Source organism: Cottoperca gobio, chromosome 7 (genome assembly GCF_900634415.1).
Source record: "Cottoperca gobio chromosome 7, fCotGob3.1, whole genome shotgun sequence".
NCBI lineage: Eukaryota > Metazoa > Chordata > Actinopteri > Perciformes > Bovichtidae > Cottoperca > Cottoperca gobio.
In genome coordinates, this window is record NC_041361.1 from 8,281,176 (window position 1) to 8,299,456 (window position 18,281).

Here is an 18,281-nt window from a genome sequence, read left to right on the forward strand (position 1 = left end):
GTGTCAGTAGTTCAGTAAAGAGCGCTCTTCTGTGTCTTTTTGTCCTTGCAAGCATTAACTTAATATTCCGCTGTGTTTTTCTATAATTTTATGAGTGTTTTACCAGCGCAAATCAAGTTTGAGCAATACTGCCACCTGTGGTTAGAAAACACACACACACACACACACACACACACACACACACACACACACACACACACACACACACACACACACACACACACACACACACAGTAAGCAACATTGACATCAACATGACATCGGTGTGTGTGTCTGTGTGTGTGTTTGTGCGGGCATTCATATATGTGGGCTTTCAGTGTAAAACCGTATTAACTGTCACAACTTGGCTATCCTCCCAACATTTACTACGAATCTGAAAGGCTAAAACTCTAATGACCTTAATCCAACATACACAAAAACACACTCAAATGTGCTCACACAATAATTTTTTCCTTCTGTCTACATTATGTAATGGAACGTGTGGTCTGATGCTATATGGATCCCAGTAATCTCATTTCCCACTGTGGCAGAACGGCTTATATCAGAAGCAGTGGGATGGAGAGAAGAAGGCAGAGTCGAGGATGGAGCGAATCGGAAGGGGCTATACACTTGGATGTAGGAGACTGGTTAAGAGCTTAAAAAATGCAGATATTTATTACGGGAGACTGAGCGATAAAGAGGAGAATAGTATAGAGGAAAGGAGGGAGCGACAGACAGACAGGAGTGGTAGAAGAGTCTTAGTTCCACAATGGCTCCTTCAGGGGTCATATTAGCTTTGTGCTGTATATCTCGTGAGTCCTCGGCTGAGTGAACTGCAGATAGACCACAACGCGACTCCTTTCATCCATTGAACTCTGGCTGACAAGAGAACTAGTCTTGTATCAGGAGCTTACAGTTCATTGTGATCCTGCGAGCTGAGAATATAATAAGAATGGATGGATGAAATTTAGATGATCCCTGTAGAGAAATAGGGACCGCAGCATAGGGCTACGTATAGTAATAGTTATACATTTTCAATACTATTGCTAATATGATACCAAACAAAATGATAATTTACTAAATTCTGTCTTTCTGATCAAATAATAAGTAAATTGATTTACGAATCGAACCAGACAATTGATGGCAGCTTTCAGCACTCGATGGTTTTCAATACTCTGAGCTACGGACATATTTTAGTTAGTACCTAAAAAGGTTTTGATGCAATAACATTCAGCCGTACACCAGCAGTAGTAGTATCCATACAGCAGCAGTAGTATCCATACAGCAGCAGTAGTATCCATACAGCATTAGTAGTATCCATACACCAGCAGTAGTATCCATACAGCAGCAGTAGTATCCATACACCAGCAGTAGTATCCATACAGCAGCAGTAGTATCCATACAGCAGCAGTAGTATCCATACAGCAGCAGTAGTATCCATACAGCATTAGTAGTATCCATACACCAGCAGTAGTATCCATACAGCAGCAGTAGTATCCATACACCAGCAGTAGTATCCATACAGCATTAGTAGTATCCATACAGCAGCAGTAGTATCCATACACCAGCAGTAGTATCCATACAGCAGCAGTAGTATCCATACACCAGCAGTAGTATCCATACAGCAGCAGTAGTATCCATACAGCAGCAGTAGTATCCATACAGCATTAGTAGTATCCATACACCAGCAGTAGTATCCATACAGCAGCAGTAGTATCCATACACCAGCAGTAGTATCCATACACCAGCAGTAGTATCCATACAGCAGCAGTAGTATCCATACAGCAGCAGTAGTATCCATACAGCATTAGTAGTATCCATACACCAGCAGTAGTATCCATACAGCAGCAGTAGTATCCATACACCAGCAGTAGTATCCATACAGCATTAGTAGTATCCATACAGCAGCAGTAGTATCCATACACCAGCAGTAGTATCCATACAGCAGCAGTAGTATCCATACAGCAGCAGTAGTATCCATACAGCAGCAGTAGTATCCATACAGCATTAGTAGTATCCATACAGCAGCAGTAGTATCCATACACCAGCAGTAGTATCCATACAGCATTAGTAGTATCCATACAGCATTAGTAGTATCCATACAGCAACAGTAGTATCCATACAGCAGTAGTAGTATCAATACACCAGCAGTAGTATCCATACAGCAGTAGTAGTATCCATACAGCAGTAGTAGTATCCATACAGCAGTAGTAGTATCCATACACCAGCAGTAGTATCCATACAGCAGTAGTAGTATCCATACAGCAGTAGTAGTAGTATCCATACACCAGCAGTAGTATCCATACAGCAGCAGTAGTATCCATACAGCAGCAGTAGTATCCATACAGCATTAGTAGTATCAATACATCAGCAGTAGTATCCATACAGTAGTAGTAGTATCCATACAGCAGCAGTAGTATCCATACACCAGCAGTAGTATCCATACAGCAGTAGTAGTAGTATCCATACAGCAGCAGTAGTATCCATACAGCAGCAGTAGTATCCATACAGCAGCAGTAGTATCCATACAGCAGCAGTAGTATCCATACAGCAGCAGTAGTATCCATACAGCAGTAGTAGTATCCATACAGCAGCAGTAGTATCCATACAGCAGCAGTAGTATCCATACATCATTAGTAGTATCCATACAGCATTAGTAGTATCAATACACCAGCAGTAGTATCCATACAGCAGTAGTAGTATCCATACACCAGCAGTAGTATCTATACACCAGCAGTAGTATCCATACAGCAGTAGTAGTATCCATACAGCAGCAGTAGTATCCATACAGCAGCAGTAGTATCCATACACCAGCAGTAGTATCCATACAGCAGTAGTAGTATCCATACAGCAGTAGTAGTATCCATACAGCAGCAGTAGTATCCATACAGCAGCAGTAGTATCAATACACCAGCAGTAGTAGCCATACAGCAGTAGTAGTATCCATACAGCAGTAGTAGTATCCATACAGCAGTAGTAGTATCAATACAGCAGCAGTAGTAGTATCCATACAGCAGTAGTAGTATCCATACAGCAGCAGTAGTATCCATACAACAGTAGTAGTATCCATACAGCAGTAGTAGTATCCATACAGCAGTAGTAGTATACATACACCAGCAGTAGTATCCATACACCAGCAGTAGTATCCATACACCAGCAGTAGTATCCATACAGCAGTAGTAGTAGTATCCATACAGCAGTAGTAGTAGTATCCATACACCAGCAGTAGTATCCATACACCAGCAGTAGTATCCATACAGCAGTAGTAGTAGTATCCATACAGCAGCAGTAGTATCCATACACCAGCAGTAGTATCCATACAGCAGTAGTAGTAGTATCCATACAGCATTAGTAGTATCCATACAGCAGTAGTAGTATCCATACACCAGCAGTAGTATCCATACACCAGCAGTAGTATCCATACACCAGCAGTAGTATCCATACAGCAGTAGTAGTAGTATCCATACAGTAGTAGTAGTAGTATCCATACACCAGCAGTAGTATCCATACAGCAGTAGTAGTAGTATCCATACAGCAGCAGTAGTATCCATACAGCAGTAGTAGTATCCATACAGCATTAGTAGTATCCATACAGCAGTAGCAGTAGTATCCATACAGCAGTAGTAGTATCCATACAGCATTAGTAGTATCCATACAGCATAGTAGTATCCATACAGCAGTAGCAGTAGTATCCATACACCAGCAGTAGTATCCATACAGCAGTAGTAGTATCCATACAGCAGTAGCAGTAGTATCCATACACCAGCAGTAGTATCCATACAGCAGTAGTAGTATCCATACAGCAGTAGCAGTAGTATCCATACAGCAGTAGTAGTATCCATACAGCATTAGTAGTATCCATACAGCAGTAGTAGTAGTATCCATACAGAAGTAGTAGGATGCAACAAATGTCTTTGGATGGCTCTTAAAGGAATAGTTTGACAGTTTGGTAAATTCGCTTATGATATTTTCTCTGCTTTGAGTCTTTGTGCTAAGCTAAGCTAACCGTCTCCTGTCTGTGATGACCAGATACAGTACAAGAGTGGTGTCGATCTTCTCATCTTTTACTTTTACAACTATTCTTTTAAACATGACAAGTCAGAACACGACGATGTTTCTGAACCATACGCATAACAAGATCTATGAAGATCAGCAAATCAACATCACTAGAATGTATTGACACAGATTAATGGTGTTTAAGAGATTAATAAAGTGTAGGGAATATGGAGATAGGCCAGTAATATGTAGGAATATGTGAACATACCAGCCTTAAGCCTTAACAGGCTGTCTGGCAAAGTGACTCACCCACAGCTGTCTCTGAGCTCAGAAAAAGCCCCAAAATGGATGTAGCTTGCCTAAGAACCCATAATAGATACTACACTATTATTAAAATCATGATAAGGTGTAGTTTGAAATGTTACGAGGTACACTGTGTGTGTGTGTGTGTGTGTGTGTGTGTGTGTGTGTGTGTGTGTGTGTGTGTGTGTGTGTGTGTGTGTGTGTGTTTCCCACTGGTTGGTCTCGCTGACTCACTGTGTGTCACTCAGCAGTCAGAGCACGTCGCACCCGTAAATAGAGCGACATGATGATGCAATCTCTTCTTTCCTGCTGCGCTAAAGAGCTTGCCCGCACTTTCTCTCGCCTCTCTCTCTCTCTCTCTCTCTCTCTTTTTCTGTATTTCTCTAACTTGCTCTATCCATCCATAGGAGTATTCAATTAAATTCACTTTTCATCTGTGTAAGTGGGCCTGACTGCTGGGTTATATGTGTATGTTAGAAGTGTTTGGCCAGTTGCCAGAGCCAGAGAGCTTTTACAGGTTTGTGATTCATCTGTTGCTAACTCCCACCACACTGAACTTACAGTGAGGAAAGACGAGCACTGCACTTTTTGTTTTTTTGCTTTTCACCGCTACCTCATCTCTTTCTCTCCGTGGAGATCTGTAGTTACACTGTTGAGGATTAGTCGGCCCTCCCTTCTGTTTTAGGAAAGGGACTCTGCTGAAAGCTTCCTACTCTCCTCAAAACCCGACGCAGGCTTCTATTTCTGATACTGTCACTGATGTCTCCTCTTGTTCTTTTCTCCCCTCTGTCACTTTCTCTCTACATACATCAACATACTATATTTAACCTTCAGATAAAAGCAGAATGGGGCAAAGATATTAAGCTTTTCAGACCACCCTTATCTCCCTCTGTGTATTGTACGCCACAAGAGACCTTGTCTATGCCAGGGATTTAATGTAGTGCATTAACACGGCATTAATCGCTGTAGCCCTCTCCCTAGCTCCCTACACTCTCGGCCATTTGCTCACACTAACCCTCTTTGCTCACTCACAGATTGGATTTAATAAGAACAATGGAGTGGGCTCCTTTTATGTAGTTGGTCGTGTAAGCTTTTTGTGTGTGTGTTAGGGCTTGCTGTTACATGTTTATGCTTGAGGCAAAGGAAAGATGTTGCTAAAGAATGTTTGTGATTCTTTATGGGAATATAGGAAAGAAAGGGGCGGGGGGGAGTGAACCATTGGAGACCAGCACATAGGGAGCCGGCAGCTGACGGTAGGTATTCAGGTCCCAGTAATTGAATAATAAGATTCCTTAGATGCAGATAAAAGGTTTTGAGGTAATTACTGCAGTCTAAATGTGTTCTCCCTCCGGCCCTGTGAGTGCTTCTCTCTATGTCTGTGTGTTCCTCTGGGACAGTGAGCTTCACTATTTTTTACATGAGAGCCACATTGATAGGACAATAGGAAAGCCACTTTCTTTTCCAGTCATAAAAATCTGTCATCCCACCCAAAACATACAATATGCAATGTAGTCAACCAATACATTCATTAAAAGCAGGATTACCTTAATAATAATAATTACTTAATTACCTTAAAACAATATTTCTGCTGAACCTAAAAAGCAGTTTTTCACAATTTCTGAGTCTGAGAAGTTTTTTTTGCCCGAGCCAAAATCCATGCGATCTCAAAAGATGTCTCAGTTAATCGTTCAGCTGTATTATTTGTCCTGTGTTTGAGCCTTTGTTGTCCAGAAAGAGAAGAAAATTAAAATTAAAATTTCGTTGAATTTTGGATGCGTCGTTTGGAAATGCGGCTCCAAATCGACTTCTCTTGAAACCAGAGCGGGTTTGTTTGCATATTAAGCACGAAGGGTTCGACTCGTGGAGGACAAATAAAAACTCCTCTGTCCACTTGTCTTGAATGTTCCTTTGCTCGTCTTGTATGGCTCGTACCTTTCTTTTTTAACGGGAGTAGCCAAGCTAACGCGAGTATGAAGTGCCAGGTTGGTCGTAGTATCCTCCAATTTAAATGCTCCAATTTAGCGATATAAATGCTTGTATCCTGCTTGTCTTTATGAAATCTGTATTGAGTCTATATAAAGAGGTGATAGATATGATTATGCAGTCAATACTATTGACTGCATAATCATATCTATCACCCTTTTATTTAGCCTCCTGCCATGTGAGCCACCAATTAAAGCTTGGCGAGCCGCAGGAGGATCCCGAGCCGCAGGAGGCTCCCAAGCCGCAGGAGGCTCCCGAGCCGCGCAATGAGTAACACTGGTCTGGGATGATGTATGCACTTTGATTTGTATTGTCTCACTACTGGAGGCAAAAATAAAACAATATATTTTGATTGGAAGCTCAAATGTAAGAAAATGCAAGAGTATAAATGTTTGAAACAAGTTAGCAAGAAGAAGTGAATGAGAGCTTGAAGGGAGTGAAAAGCCTGGAGGAGGTGGCAGCAGAGCAAGAGAGAACTCTTTGATGTATACAGTTGCGCTTGTGAATACAAAGAGACAGGGAGACAGTGATGGTTGGCGGGCTGAGTCTTTGACTTTTCAAGCTCTGGGATGCAGCACTCTACGTCAATATATGTCTGTCAATGCACTGTAAATGGCCATTAGTCTTTACTTGGATCTAATTCAAAGTATAGGGTAATGGGGTCAAAGAAAGTATGTCTCATGTAGAGAAGTTGAAGTGAACACTCCACAGTCCTCCCAAATATTTATTTTAATACTCCTTCCACACATAGCTAAATTCAAAATGTTTTTAAGATGTGTTAAGTATACAGTATGCCAATTATCCCATATATTTACTTATCTAAGCCAATTATGCCGTTATATTTGAGCTGTTTTAAGCATGGTTGTGTTTGTCTAAGTAGTCTTATGATTAAATGCATCACTATTGACATGTAGGGTGTACGAGCTGTTCTGCAGGAACGTGTTTTGTCAGTTAAGATCTACAAGACAACCTGATTATTGACATGAAGGGAGGATGTGGTTTTAATATTTTCTTACAGTTGTCACACACATTTGAGGAACAGTTTTAAAGTGTTAATCCTTGAGCATATTATGGGTGAAAGATGGCATTTTAACTTTATGCATGTGCACAGCGTATTTCTCAAAAAAGCTTGCTGGTTGGTCCTTTGTCATCTTTTGAAAAATATGTTTCCATCAGACAGTTTTTCTGAAAAATACATTAAATTATCTTTAAAATGTGTGCGTTTGAATGTCTTGGACCTGTTATTTCCAGTGGTAGAAGAAGTATTAAAATACATTTCAGTAAAAGTAGCAATATCATACTATAAAAATACTAAAAATAAAAGCTCTGCATTCAAATTTCGAAATTATACTGACTATAAGTACATAATTATTAGTAACACAATGTCCATAAAGTATCAAAAGTAAAAATACTTATTATACAGAATAGCCCAGTTTTTGTTGATGCATCATGTCAGCATGTATTTAATGTTTTAGTTGATCGAAGGAGCTCATTTTAGCTGCTTCATTTACGTTTTTGATTGTTTAAACATATAACAATATATTATACATTGATCATATGTTTTGTATGTAAAATCCTAACCTGAAATGTAGTAGCTATATATGTTAAACAATGTAGTGAAGTAAAAAGTACAAAACGTTCCTCAAACCTGCACTAAAGCATAGTACTGGGGTAAATGTACCGCCAAAGGTTACTTCCTGGAAAACACTACACCGTCAATGGTGACTGTTTTAAGACAATGGTAATAAATCCAACCAATGAAGACTCAACAAATTATTCAATTATCCCTCCTTTCTGTCTGTCCAATCAAATCAATTATCTCCAAGACTAACAGACCATTGCTTTACACCGAAGATTGATCCCTCGGTGTTGTGTTGCAGGGATGTAATGGGACTTTTAAGCCTTTGATGCTTGTGCTGCTGCCCCCTCAGTCCATTCTGCACATTTCATTTGGAAGAGACTCCCAAATGTTAGCAACACACTCATCAGGATAAACACTTCTACATCCTGCTGGGTAGTTCCTTGTTTGATATTTCTATAAGATATGTTTGTTTGTTCATATTGTGTTTGCTGTGCAGGTGTGTCACATAGAGCCTTTTATTTGTGTAGTTTTTATAGGGAAGAACAGTGTGTGCAATGGTATGCATGAGGGATAGTGCGTGTGTATGTGGGCACGAGATGAGAATGATAATGGCCTGTGCTTTAGGTCCTTCGGGGAAGGACGAAGGGAGAAACAGGAAGACGGAGAGAATGTATGAGAGGGGGAAAATGTGAGCTAGGATGCCAAAAGCGTCACTCAAAAGCCTCAGGGTTTCAATTTCTGCGCTAGAGAGTGATAAGGACGAGGAGGCAGAGGTTGGAGAGAAGGGATGGAGCAGGAGAGAGAGAGAGAAAGCGAATGAGATGGAGCGATTAGAGACGGAGTGAAAGAAAGAGGCTGATCAGGCAGAAAATGTTTTCATCGGCTCCCGAATAGAAAGAGAGGATTGTACTGTATATTGAACACCATCTCTGGACCCAGACAGAGATAGGAAGAGCGAGGGAGGGAGAGCTAGAGACAGGAGGAGGGTGTGAGAGAGAGACGGAGAGGGATAAAGAAAGAGAGAGAGAGAAAGAGAGAGAGAGAGAGAGAGAGAGAGGAGAGAGAGAGAGAGAGAGAGAGAGATTGGTATCACATTAGAGGGAGGAGAGTAATAGCAAGGTGAAGGGAGGGAGCAGGAGGACTAACGGCACTAAAAGCACTGATAGGGGCGCCAGAGGCAAGGAGGGAGCAATCGAGAGAGGGGAGTGGAAAGGACAGCACAACAGCCTGAATAGAGTGGTGTGCTGAATAACAGTGGAAGAACAGAAGGAGAAAAAACATCAGGAAAAACAACAAGACACATGACTGGAAATGAAAAATTAACAAGAGAGAGAGAACGTGAAGGAAGGAGCTGTAGGTTTGGTGTTTGTGCTTCAGCGTGAATTATATAGATGATAAGAACACCTGTTATTTCAAAATGATGGGTTAGAACAGTTTTCAGCTCGTGTGTGTTAGACCGTCTCTGCAGCATTTTGCCTACCTGCACGGAGTTTGACCTTCCTTAGTCAGCAGACAGAGTGAGACTGCAGAGAGAATAAGAGCGAGAAAGAAGGAGAGGTGGAGAGAGGGAGTGTCTACAGGAAAACAGAGGGAGAGGGAGAGACAGTGTTCAAGTGGAGTAGTAGCAGAGGGAGTTGTTGCATTTTGATTAGTGTGCCTGTGCAGTCTGCACTGCCGTCCCGATGTTAGATCTGTTCACTACTGCAGGGGACTCTCCTGGAGATACAGAGACAGCCTAAAGACTGGATTTTGCCCTTAAACAGCTACAACTCCTAAAGCCCGGGTCCCACCCTGACTGGACTTTTGAATTATTAATCACACTTCCAACTGTATTGTTTTGCATCCTCTGAAACAATGGATATGTCAGGTAACCCCCAAGGGTGCCCTGCGCGTGCTCCCAGCGTGGGGGACTCAAGGTTGGGTGAGGCTAGAATGGGAGAGGGGATAAGAATGGGGGAGAGAGACACCCCACTGAGGCTGTCACCTTTCCGTATGCTTCGTATGCTGGACTCATGCCGTGTTCCAGGAAGCCGTATTGGTGAGTCTCATCACCGTTATCACCAACATCAACTTCATCCATTTGAGTTCCAGATTATGAGTTTGGTAGATTTTTTAGAGGGCAAATGTTATAATAGATGATATTGTTCATATCTCTACACCTTTGTGCCATATAAAGGCCTAGAATATGTGTACTCTTATAGCATTAACATGTCTGTATACTGGTTTCACTCTGTGGGACATTACATTAAGATCAAACGCGTGTCCTGAGGTATAGATACAAAGAAATGGATTTATGTTAAGTAGCTTTCTTTCAGAATCTGCTGATCCTACAACATCTATAATAATTAATAATAATTCATTCATTTCCAAATATTATTTCCTTTATGTGGCTGGTTTAAAGATTAGAGATGTAGTGGGTTGGCCCCCGGGCAGTGAGTGTTGGTATCTTCAGGGACCCAGTGGACTTCTAAGAGAAGTGAAGAGTCCTTCAAGTTCATCTTTTGAATATTGTATCTATTTGTTTGTCAGTCACAATGGCTGTGGTATCTCTATTCCTGCTGCTCATGCCAAATTCAGACAGTATGCTGTCTTTTATTCAAAAGACAACCTCTGGCCTAAGAGCAAAAAGAGTAAGTAAAAGGGTTCAGTTCCAAGCGCAGTATGGGTAATGCATTGGATGTGGACAGTGACTGTTAATTCTACCAGTGCACCCTTGAAGAACCCACTGAACTTGATAACTGGCCTTCCCGTGTGAGGGCTTACGACAAAAAACCCACCAAGATTTCCATTACTCTTTGAAGGGCTCAGCTTACACTTACTTTACTTCCTTTAACATCCTATCTGCTCTTTACAATCATTTTCTGAGGCACTGCCAACATGGGCCGGAGATGGACTTCCTGCTAAGTGGAGTACAGTGTTGGGTGAGGCAAGAATAGTCCTAAAAGCAGCCCACTCACTCTTCCAGGCGTGCTAGCAGGGAGTCAGCAACCCTAACTAGGCCAGCCTGGCTCCACATAGGGAGGCAGTGGTAACTCATGACATTTACTGTCTGCTCTTAGTCTGCTATGGAAATGGAGCAGAAAGAACCTGCATGAGATTGGAAAAGAATGCCCCGTGTGATTAGGAAGTACGTGTGTGTTTATTTTGAGGAGGAAGCTGTTGTGAGAGACAAACCCACATGCTGTATGTGTTAGCAGAACATGATCGTATCATATTGTTTCAAGGCACAGGTGATGGAATTTTCCTCCCAGGTCAGTCACCTTGTCTAATCCTCCCGCATCTCCTTGACTGTTTACACAAACAGACAAGATCAGGACCTCTCCGAAAGTGAGACAGGCCTGTGACACAATAGGATACTCGTTGTAAGCGTGTGGTCATGTGTGTGCGTCTGTCAGTATGTAGATATCCTGGATCAATTTCCCTACACTCTGGTGTCAGTTTCCTTTGAGTTTAATGTTTCACCATCAGGGTTGATTCCTGATATGACTACCAACTGCTCAGTTTTCTTACCAAGCTATTCTGTATGCATACTCTGTATTCTTGTGTCTGGCTCTGAGGCCACAGGCAGTACATCAGACTTGCGTCCTGCTAATGAGCATATGCTGCTTTTCTCAACAGATAGTTAGACCGATAGACAGGATGTAGGTTTAAATTAGCAGCTTGGATCTACACAGGTAGTTCACTGCTTGCAAGTCCAAGAGGCAGGGGGCATGTGATTAGCGGAAAGGTGAGAGGGTTGTGACTTCCTCCCATTCAAAGTGACATTATCAAATAAAAAGCCTGAAATAAAATTGTTATTGGGAAAATGCCATTATAAAAGAACAACAGACTTTTATTTTAGACAAATACAATTCCTATTAGTCATATAAAACCCTGAAAATAAGAATGTAGAACATTTCTTAATAATGAGTTTTAATTCTTTATTTTCCTGTACATATATATTTCACAATTTATTCCTGTAATTATCTTTTCATATTTATTTATCTATTTAATACTGAACACTTGTGGGCTGCATAAACTCCAGCAGTGCTTACCATATGAGGAATCCATGTTGCACTAACTATAGTGAATAAAAAGCCAGTGAGCTTCATTTTGTTGATGCAGTGCTCATTGATTCCACATTCCATCTTTTCCATTCTTAAACCCGAACGCAACATCGCTAGACCGGTTTGCCTTTCTCAAATCCTAACCTTGACTACATGAAAGAGACACACACAAATGACCTGGAATTGTCCTCAGGGGGTGTTGCCCTACTCCATAGCTGACATTATAATAAATAGCTTTACCTATCCGGCTCTCAATCGCACGGCTGACATGTCACAATCACTCAAGGGACTTATTTTTCTTTCCACTTATTCCTCTCCTTCATCTTCCCTCCGAAATCATGCTCCCACCGCCGATCCTATAATCTTCCCTCTATCTGTCACTCCTCTGCCTATGGTGGCGGTTTAAAATGTAAACAGTAGATGGCAAGGCAAGATTTTACAAGTGTTGTTAGGATTGAGTTTTAACATCTGACAGTTTTTTCTACCAAAAAAAAGACAAACACACACAGATGCACACACACACATACTGTAAGTGCTGTACATGACCCAGACTTGAGCGCTATCAGGCACCGTACACTAAAACCCAAAGAGGGACCCTTCCCCCACATTTACTCTCACACCATTGATGGAAGTATTACTGTCTGCAGCACCATGACTCATTAATCAGATGGAGTCTGGAGGGAATGGAGGTGTGGGGGGCGGCAGGCAAAGACAGGAAAGCTCCCATTGCATGCAGGGTGATATCGATCTCTGACCTCCTCATCTTACCAATAGCATTTTGTACACAATCTGCTAACACTCCTGCATGGCTGGTGGTACAATCCATCATCTGAGCATCTGGACCCAACTATGGCTTTCTCAGAGCGGTGAATGAAATCCAAGAAAGACAAAAGGTTGTGTCCTTTGATGGCTACATGGAGAGAGTGATAGATGAGGAAAGGAGAACAAAAGAGGCAGAGTGCCAAAACTAAAAAGCAATCCAGAAGACCTGGGTTCAATGAAAGGATAGTGCAATTTCTTACAGTAACATTCTGTTTGTGTCTCTGTGTGTCGCAGGTATTGTCCATGAGAATGTGAAGATGGGTTCCGATGGGGAGAGCGATCAGGCATCCGGGACGTCTTCTGATGAGGTCCAGAGTCCGGTCAGGGTCCGTATGAGGAACAACCACCATCGACGCATCTCTAACGAGGTATGGGAGACTCAAACATCACAGATATTTGTCCGCAAACTTTCAATTCAGCTTCAATTAAATGGCTTTATTGGCATCAAAGTCTTAAAAACTATTTTGCCAAAGCATCTAAGTACAAATTGATCAACTTTTTATAAAATACACAAAAATAGTAATATTAGCAATAACAGAATATAGATAAAGCACAATATGAAACATCAAAAACTGTGTGTGTGTGTGCGTGTGTGTGTGTGTGTGTGTGTGTGTGTGTGCGTGTGTGTGTGTGTGTGTGTGTGTGTTTCACTCATTAACACACTACAGTATGTAGGGAATTGTTTTCAGAGGACTATATGTTCTGTTGGATTCCCACGTATCGGTCGATATTAGTTTGTTGCAGATATAGCTGTATCGGTATAAATATTGATATCAGTATCGGCATCAAAGGTCCAGTATCAGTTAGAATATATCAGATGGCAAAAAAAGCCTATTCGGAAACTAAATTGACTTATTGTTTTCCTGTGCATTGGATGGTGGTAGTACGCTCTCAGTGAAGATCAATTTACGATCATCGTTTTCCTTATTTCTGTGGAGAATATATAATTATGGTATAAACTGTGGTGGACTAATTTATATACTCAACAGTGAATGATTTCGGACACAAACCTAGTTTTTGTGTTACCAGCTTTAACATTACGTTGACAGTCGCTGTCTCTATGAGTGCACGTCCCATCTGTGGACAGATAACGTTGCAATTTGTTGCTTTGTTTTGCCACATCCCTAAGTATGTTCTCTTGGCCAGAGTGTGTGTGTGTGTGTGTGTGTGTGTGTGTGTGTGTGTGTGTGTGTGTGTATCTGTTTAAAGGAGTTGCAGAGGGATGAGTGCAGCAGTATTATGGGAAATGCCTCTGGACACGCAGGCTGCTTCCTCTGACTGCTGTGAACAGTGGAAGGGACTAATTTAGACCATTTTTACCACACAGAGAGAGAAAGAGAGGAGGGGGGCAGTGAACCAGAGGAAAATGCTAGGGGTGAGAGAGTAATTATGGAAGTCGAAGTAATTATTGGTATGGCGAAGAAAGAGGAGATCCAGAGGAACAAGGCTCAGGAGATGATAATAGAGAGAAGGAGAGATGGAGGACAAAATTACGGGGGGGGAGAACCAAAAAACAATGTTTCCTCTCAGCTACCCCCTTCCGTTCCCCCCTTCCCCCCATCTGCCTTTCTTCCCTCAGGAATCTGTCTGTTCCTCTCTTCTCCTTTCCTGCTTTCCCCCTCCTCCAATTTTTTTCCTCCTGCTCCTCGTCTAAGCATGTGGATGGCACTCTACCACAGTGCCAGCCTCTCTCTCTCTCTCTCTCTCTCTCTCTCTCTCTCTCTCTCTCTCTCTCTCTCTCTCTCTCTCTCTCTCTCTCGCTCTCTCTGTGTGTGTGTGCAGTCATGTGGCAGGTCAGAGACATGCATCGTGGAAAACGCATGTGTGTGAGTGTATAGAAAGACACGTTTAAGGAGGACAATGAGGGAGCTACTAGAGCTGTTCTGCATTGTGAGTATGGAGACACGTGTGTTTGTGTGTGTGTCTTTATTCACTTTAAACCAGTGAATAAGAGGACATGAGTGTCATTTTGTCCATTGTTGCCCTTTTGAAAAGGAGTATTTATGGTTTACGTTTGTTTTGGTCATCAGGAGTTGCTGGTTTTATGATTTGCATGAAATATGAAGTGTATAAACAAAAAAGCTGAAGAAAATTAGCATTTTTCTGGACGTAATATGCAGCTTTAGTGTGTTGTTCACACCGTATACGGTGTTGTAGTGCTTGTCTCAGGTCAAAGTCCGTAGGTCAGGGTAATGCATGTGTTTGTGGCTTATTTTTATATAACGTTTGTATTTTATGCAGTCTGCAGAGCATTGCTTAACGTTTTCACCTTGTATGAGTGTATGTTTTAAGGGTGTATATCAAACTGTGCAGTGTGTCACCGTCCTTAGGCTGACGGCTTGTATGTAATACTGCATGTTGTTATGTTAGCCAATGAACTTCAAACCATTACAGGCGTAAAACCCCTTTGCTTTTCATCTTCATCCTTATACTTCCTACCCTCCCCCTGACGCTCACATGTAAACACACATATCATTTCACACACTTACATTGAGGACACATACCGTGGGGCTGTTGGGACTGGGCCAGCCAGCCCCCGCTGCCATGGAAACGTGTGCTTGGCACCTTGCCAGTGAACATGTCCTACATAGATAACACATAGGGGCGATGCATTGTGGGAAAAGTAGCATCTCACAAATTGTATTCAAGCAAGGGCCAGGAAGTAAATAGCTAGCTGATGTGAAGTAGTGGAGTAGCTACCTGGTCAAATCTGCCAATAACAAAAATAATATAATGACCCAAGTATAATCCTGAAAATTACGTAAATAAATCGGGTCGTTTTAGGTACAATAGTACGCAGAACAGTATGCACACTCAAACTAAACTCAGCTACACTAGGCAGAAGAGTATATATGATAATAACAAGTGATTCCAGATGTGTTGTGTAGAATATCATGTGCCAACCTTCTCACTTTGCCAACAATGTTTTCTAAGAATTAGCCTGAAACTTGCCAGGAACCTTTCACATAATGGCCTTGCACTGGCCTTTCATTCATTCTGACTAGACAAAAAATTCCTTTCACACCATCATTCATCAGTCATACACAACAGCAGATGGCCTGTAGACCAGTAGTGTGTATTTGAGCTGCAGTCACTTGACAAACTCATTGCCAGCAATGACAGATGGAGAAAACTGTTTTATGTTGCACACAAGTAGGCCAAGTAACCAAGGCTTGAGAGAGGATTTTGATGCCAGATCATGGTGATCAATTTAGTCGAAGTCATCAAAGAAATATGATGTCATCATTTCAGGAGAAGATGATGGTTGGGTAATACACTCATCCGCATGGTTAATGATGAGTCTGTTTGAAATGTTCAATTGTGACTATTTTCACTTAACACATAACAAAATTCCAAATAACATATTTAATACACCATCTTATCTTCAGGCGTCGGTGTTAAATATTGAATTACGATGCTTAAATATGTATAAATATAAATGGACATTTGTTTTAAATGTGTATGGAAACCCCTCCCTCAAACATGTCACTACTTTCATTACAGGTTTCAATTCAAGAAAAAAAATGATGATTGACATTTTTAAACCTTTTATTCTTGATTTATATTTCTAACTTATTTTCTTCCTCTTGAATCCCCCCCTCCTCCTCCTCTCTCTGTTTCAGGACATAAACAAACGCCTGTCTCTCCCAGCTGACATCAGGCTACCGGAGGGCTACTTGGAGAAGTTTGCCATGAACAGCCCCCCCTTTGACAAACCCATGAGCCGCAGGCTCCGGCGTGCTTCACTGGTCAGTGCTCATTGTGTCTGTGTGTATATTTGCATCTGTATATATAAAGCAGTTAAAACTAGCTTCAGTCAGCTGCTTTGGTGATGCTTTTTTTCAATTAAAAGTTATATATTTCAGTGCCATTGAGCACAACTAAAATGGTTGAGTAAGGCCCTCTGACACGCTGGAAACACACAAACATAGACTCATTTGAAATGCTTTTGTTACGTGTTATGCTACACAATGGCTCAGCAGCCTGTATTATGTATCCAGACCAAGTGCATTATGGGTATGAATCGGGTGTGGGGGGGGGGCTACTGGATGGATAGAGAGGGGGATGATTGGTAGAAATAGGCAGATATTCATGAATATGCAGCATGTCCCTTCATACTCCTTTGTACTCCTGCTCTTTCACTTGGTTTTTATTTTGGTCACACTTTAGTCCACATTAGTCTTTTGTTATGCCTCTGCGCCGACGACAGCCGCGGCATTATGTTTTTGAGTTTTCCATATGTCTACCCGTCCCATTTTTGTGAACGCGATATTTCGGGAAGGCCGTGAGGGAATTTCTTCAAATTTGGCACAAATGTCCACTTAGACTCAAGAATGAACTGATTATACCAAAGGTCAAGGTCACTGTGAACACACTAATCATGTTTGTTGAGCATGAATCTAGAATTCATATGCTAATTATGACAATTTCACACTCAAATGTCTTATAGCATAAAATGATGAACATTTTGCATCCGCCAACTTGACCAGTTGGCAGAGGCATACAACTGCGAGGCGGTGATTCTAGTTCCTCTTTTGTTTCAGTGCACTCATTTCTCCCTCATTCTCTCAAGTCTTACATGCTTTGTCTTTTTTTCCTCGATCAGCTTTACTGATTACCTTATCTTACAAAAGCCTCCGTGTACTATGGGAAAGCATAAAGAATTTGCCCTCCATTAACCACTTACGCTGTAATTATTGAACAGGGCCGGTGCCCTGCTTCTGGCTCTCTGCTTGAAGTGATTTAATGACGCAGCTTTTCTGCAGGAGTCTAACAGAGATGAAAGGAGATCATCTTTGAAGAGAGGTTTGCACGGAAGAAGAGAGGTTTACGGTGTAAGGGTGGATGAGAAAAAGGGCAGAGACTTTCAAGATCATTGTGTCTTTAAAATGTATATGAGTGGCGGACATTTTCTAACATGCTTGGGTCTGTCCACGTGTGTGCGGTTGTGTATTTTTAGGGTTGTTTTATGCATGTGATGTAATCGCTCAATCAATAATTCAGCAGCAGTGTCAGATTCATCTGCTGCAGCTCCTCTCCTGACGAGGATTACACACCGGGACACCTTGAAGTAAGCCAGAGAACAAGGAAGAGGGAGGGAAAGATGCAGCGAGGGATGACTAGAGCATTTTAAGGGAATAAAGGACAAGATATGATTTAAAAGTGGGAAGGTGTTGAAAAGGGGGATAAACAAAAAGGTTGAGAAGAGTTGTAGTCTAAGAAAAGATAAATGGCAGCTGAGATGAAATTGAATACCAGTCTGTAACCTTTTATATGGATCACCTCGATCACCGTATGTAGGAAACCACAGCTCGATATTATATTATTATATAATATTTCTTACTTTATTTACTAGCAGAAATATGTTTTTAGCTGTACAGTACACTATTTTGCACTTTGTATGTTTCAGGCCCATTTTGAAACGCCCAGCTGGAGGCTTGGCGTTAATTAGGTCACCTCTGCCCCTTAGCTCAGTTTGAGAACCTGTAGCTGGAACTAACAAGAAGTTCGAAGGGTCACAACCCAGACCCGTTTGAAAAATGTTGGGACGGAACAATAAATGTCTTAAC

At 41.6% G+C, this 18,281-nt stretch overlaps 1 protein-coding gene across 11 annotated transcripts in view; it reads left to right on the forward strand.

The window, feature by feature from the left end:
* LOC115010508 (cyclin-dependent kinase 16-like) overlaps positions 1-18,281 on the forward strand; it is a 39,466-nt gene that overhangs the window by 9,552 nt on the left and 11,633 nt on the right. For 10 of the 11 annotated variants that reach the window (XR_003832484.1, XM_029435092.1, XM_029435094.1 and 7 more), the window contains 2 exons: positions 12,946-13,079; positions 16,335-16,460. Coding sequence is in view for 10 of the 11 variants with exons in the window: in XM_029435092.1 (XP_029290952.1) it covers positions 12,946-13,079; positions 16,335-16,460 (260 nt within the window). In the remaining variant the exon portion in view is untranslated. Of the gene's footprint in view, positions 1-9,730; positions 9,882-12,945; positions 13,080-16,334; positions 16,461-18,281 lie in introns of those variants that run through there. The other variant, XM_029435097.1, reaches the window with a different exon arrangement.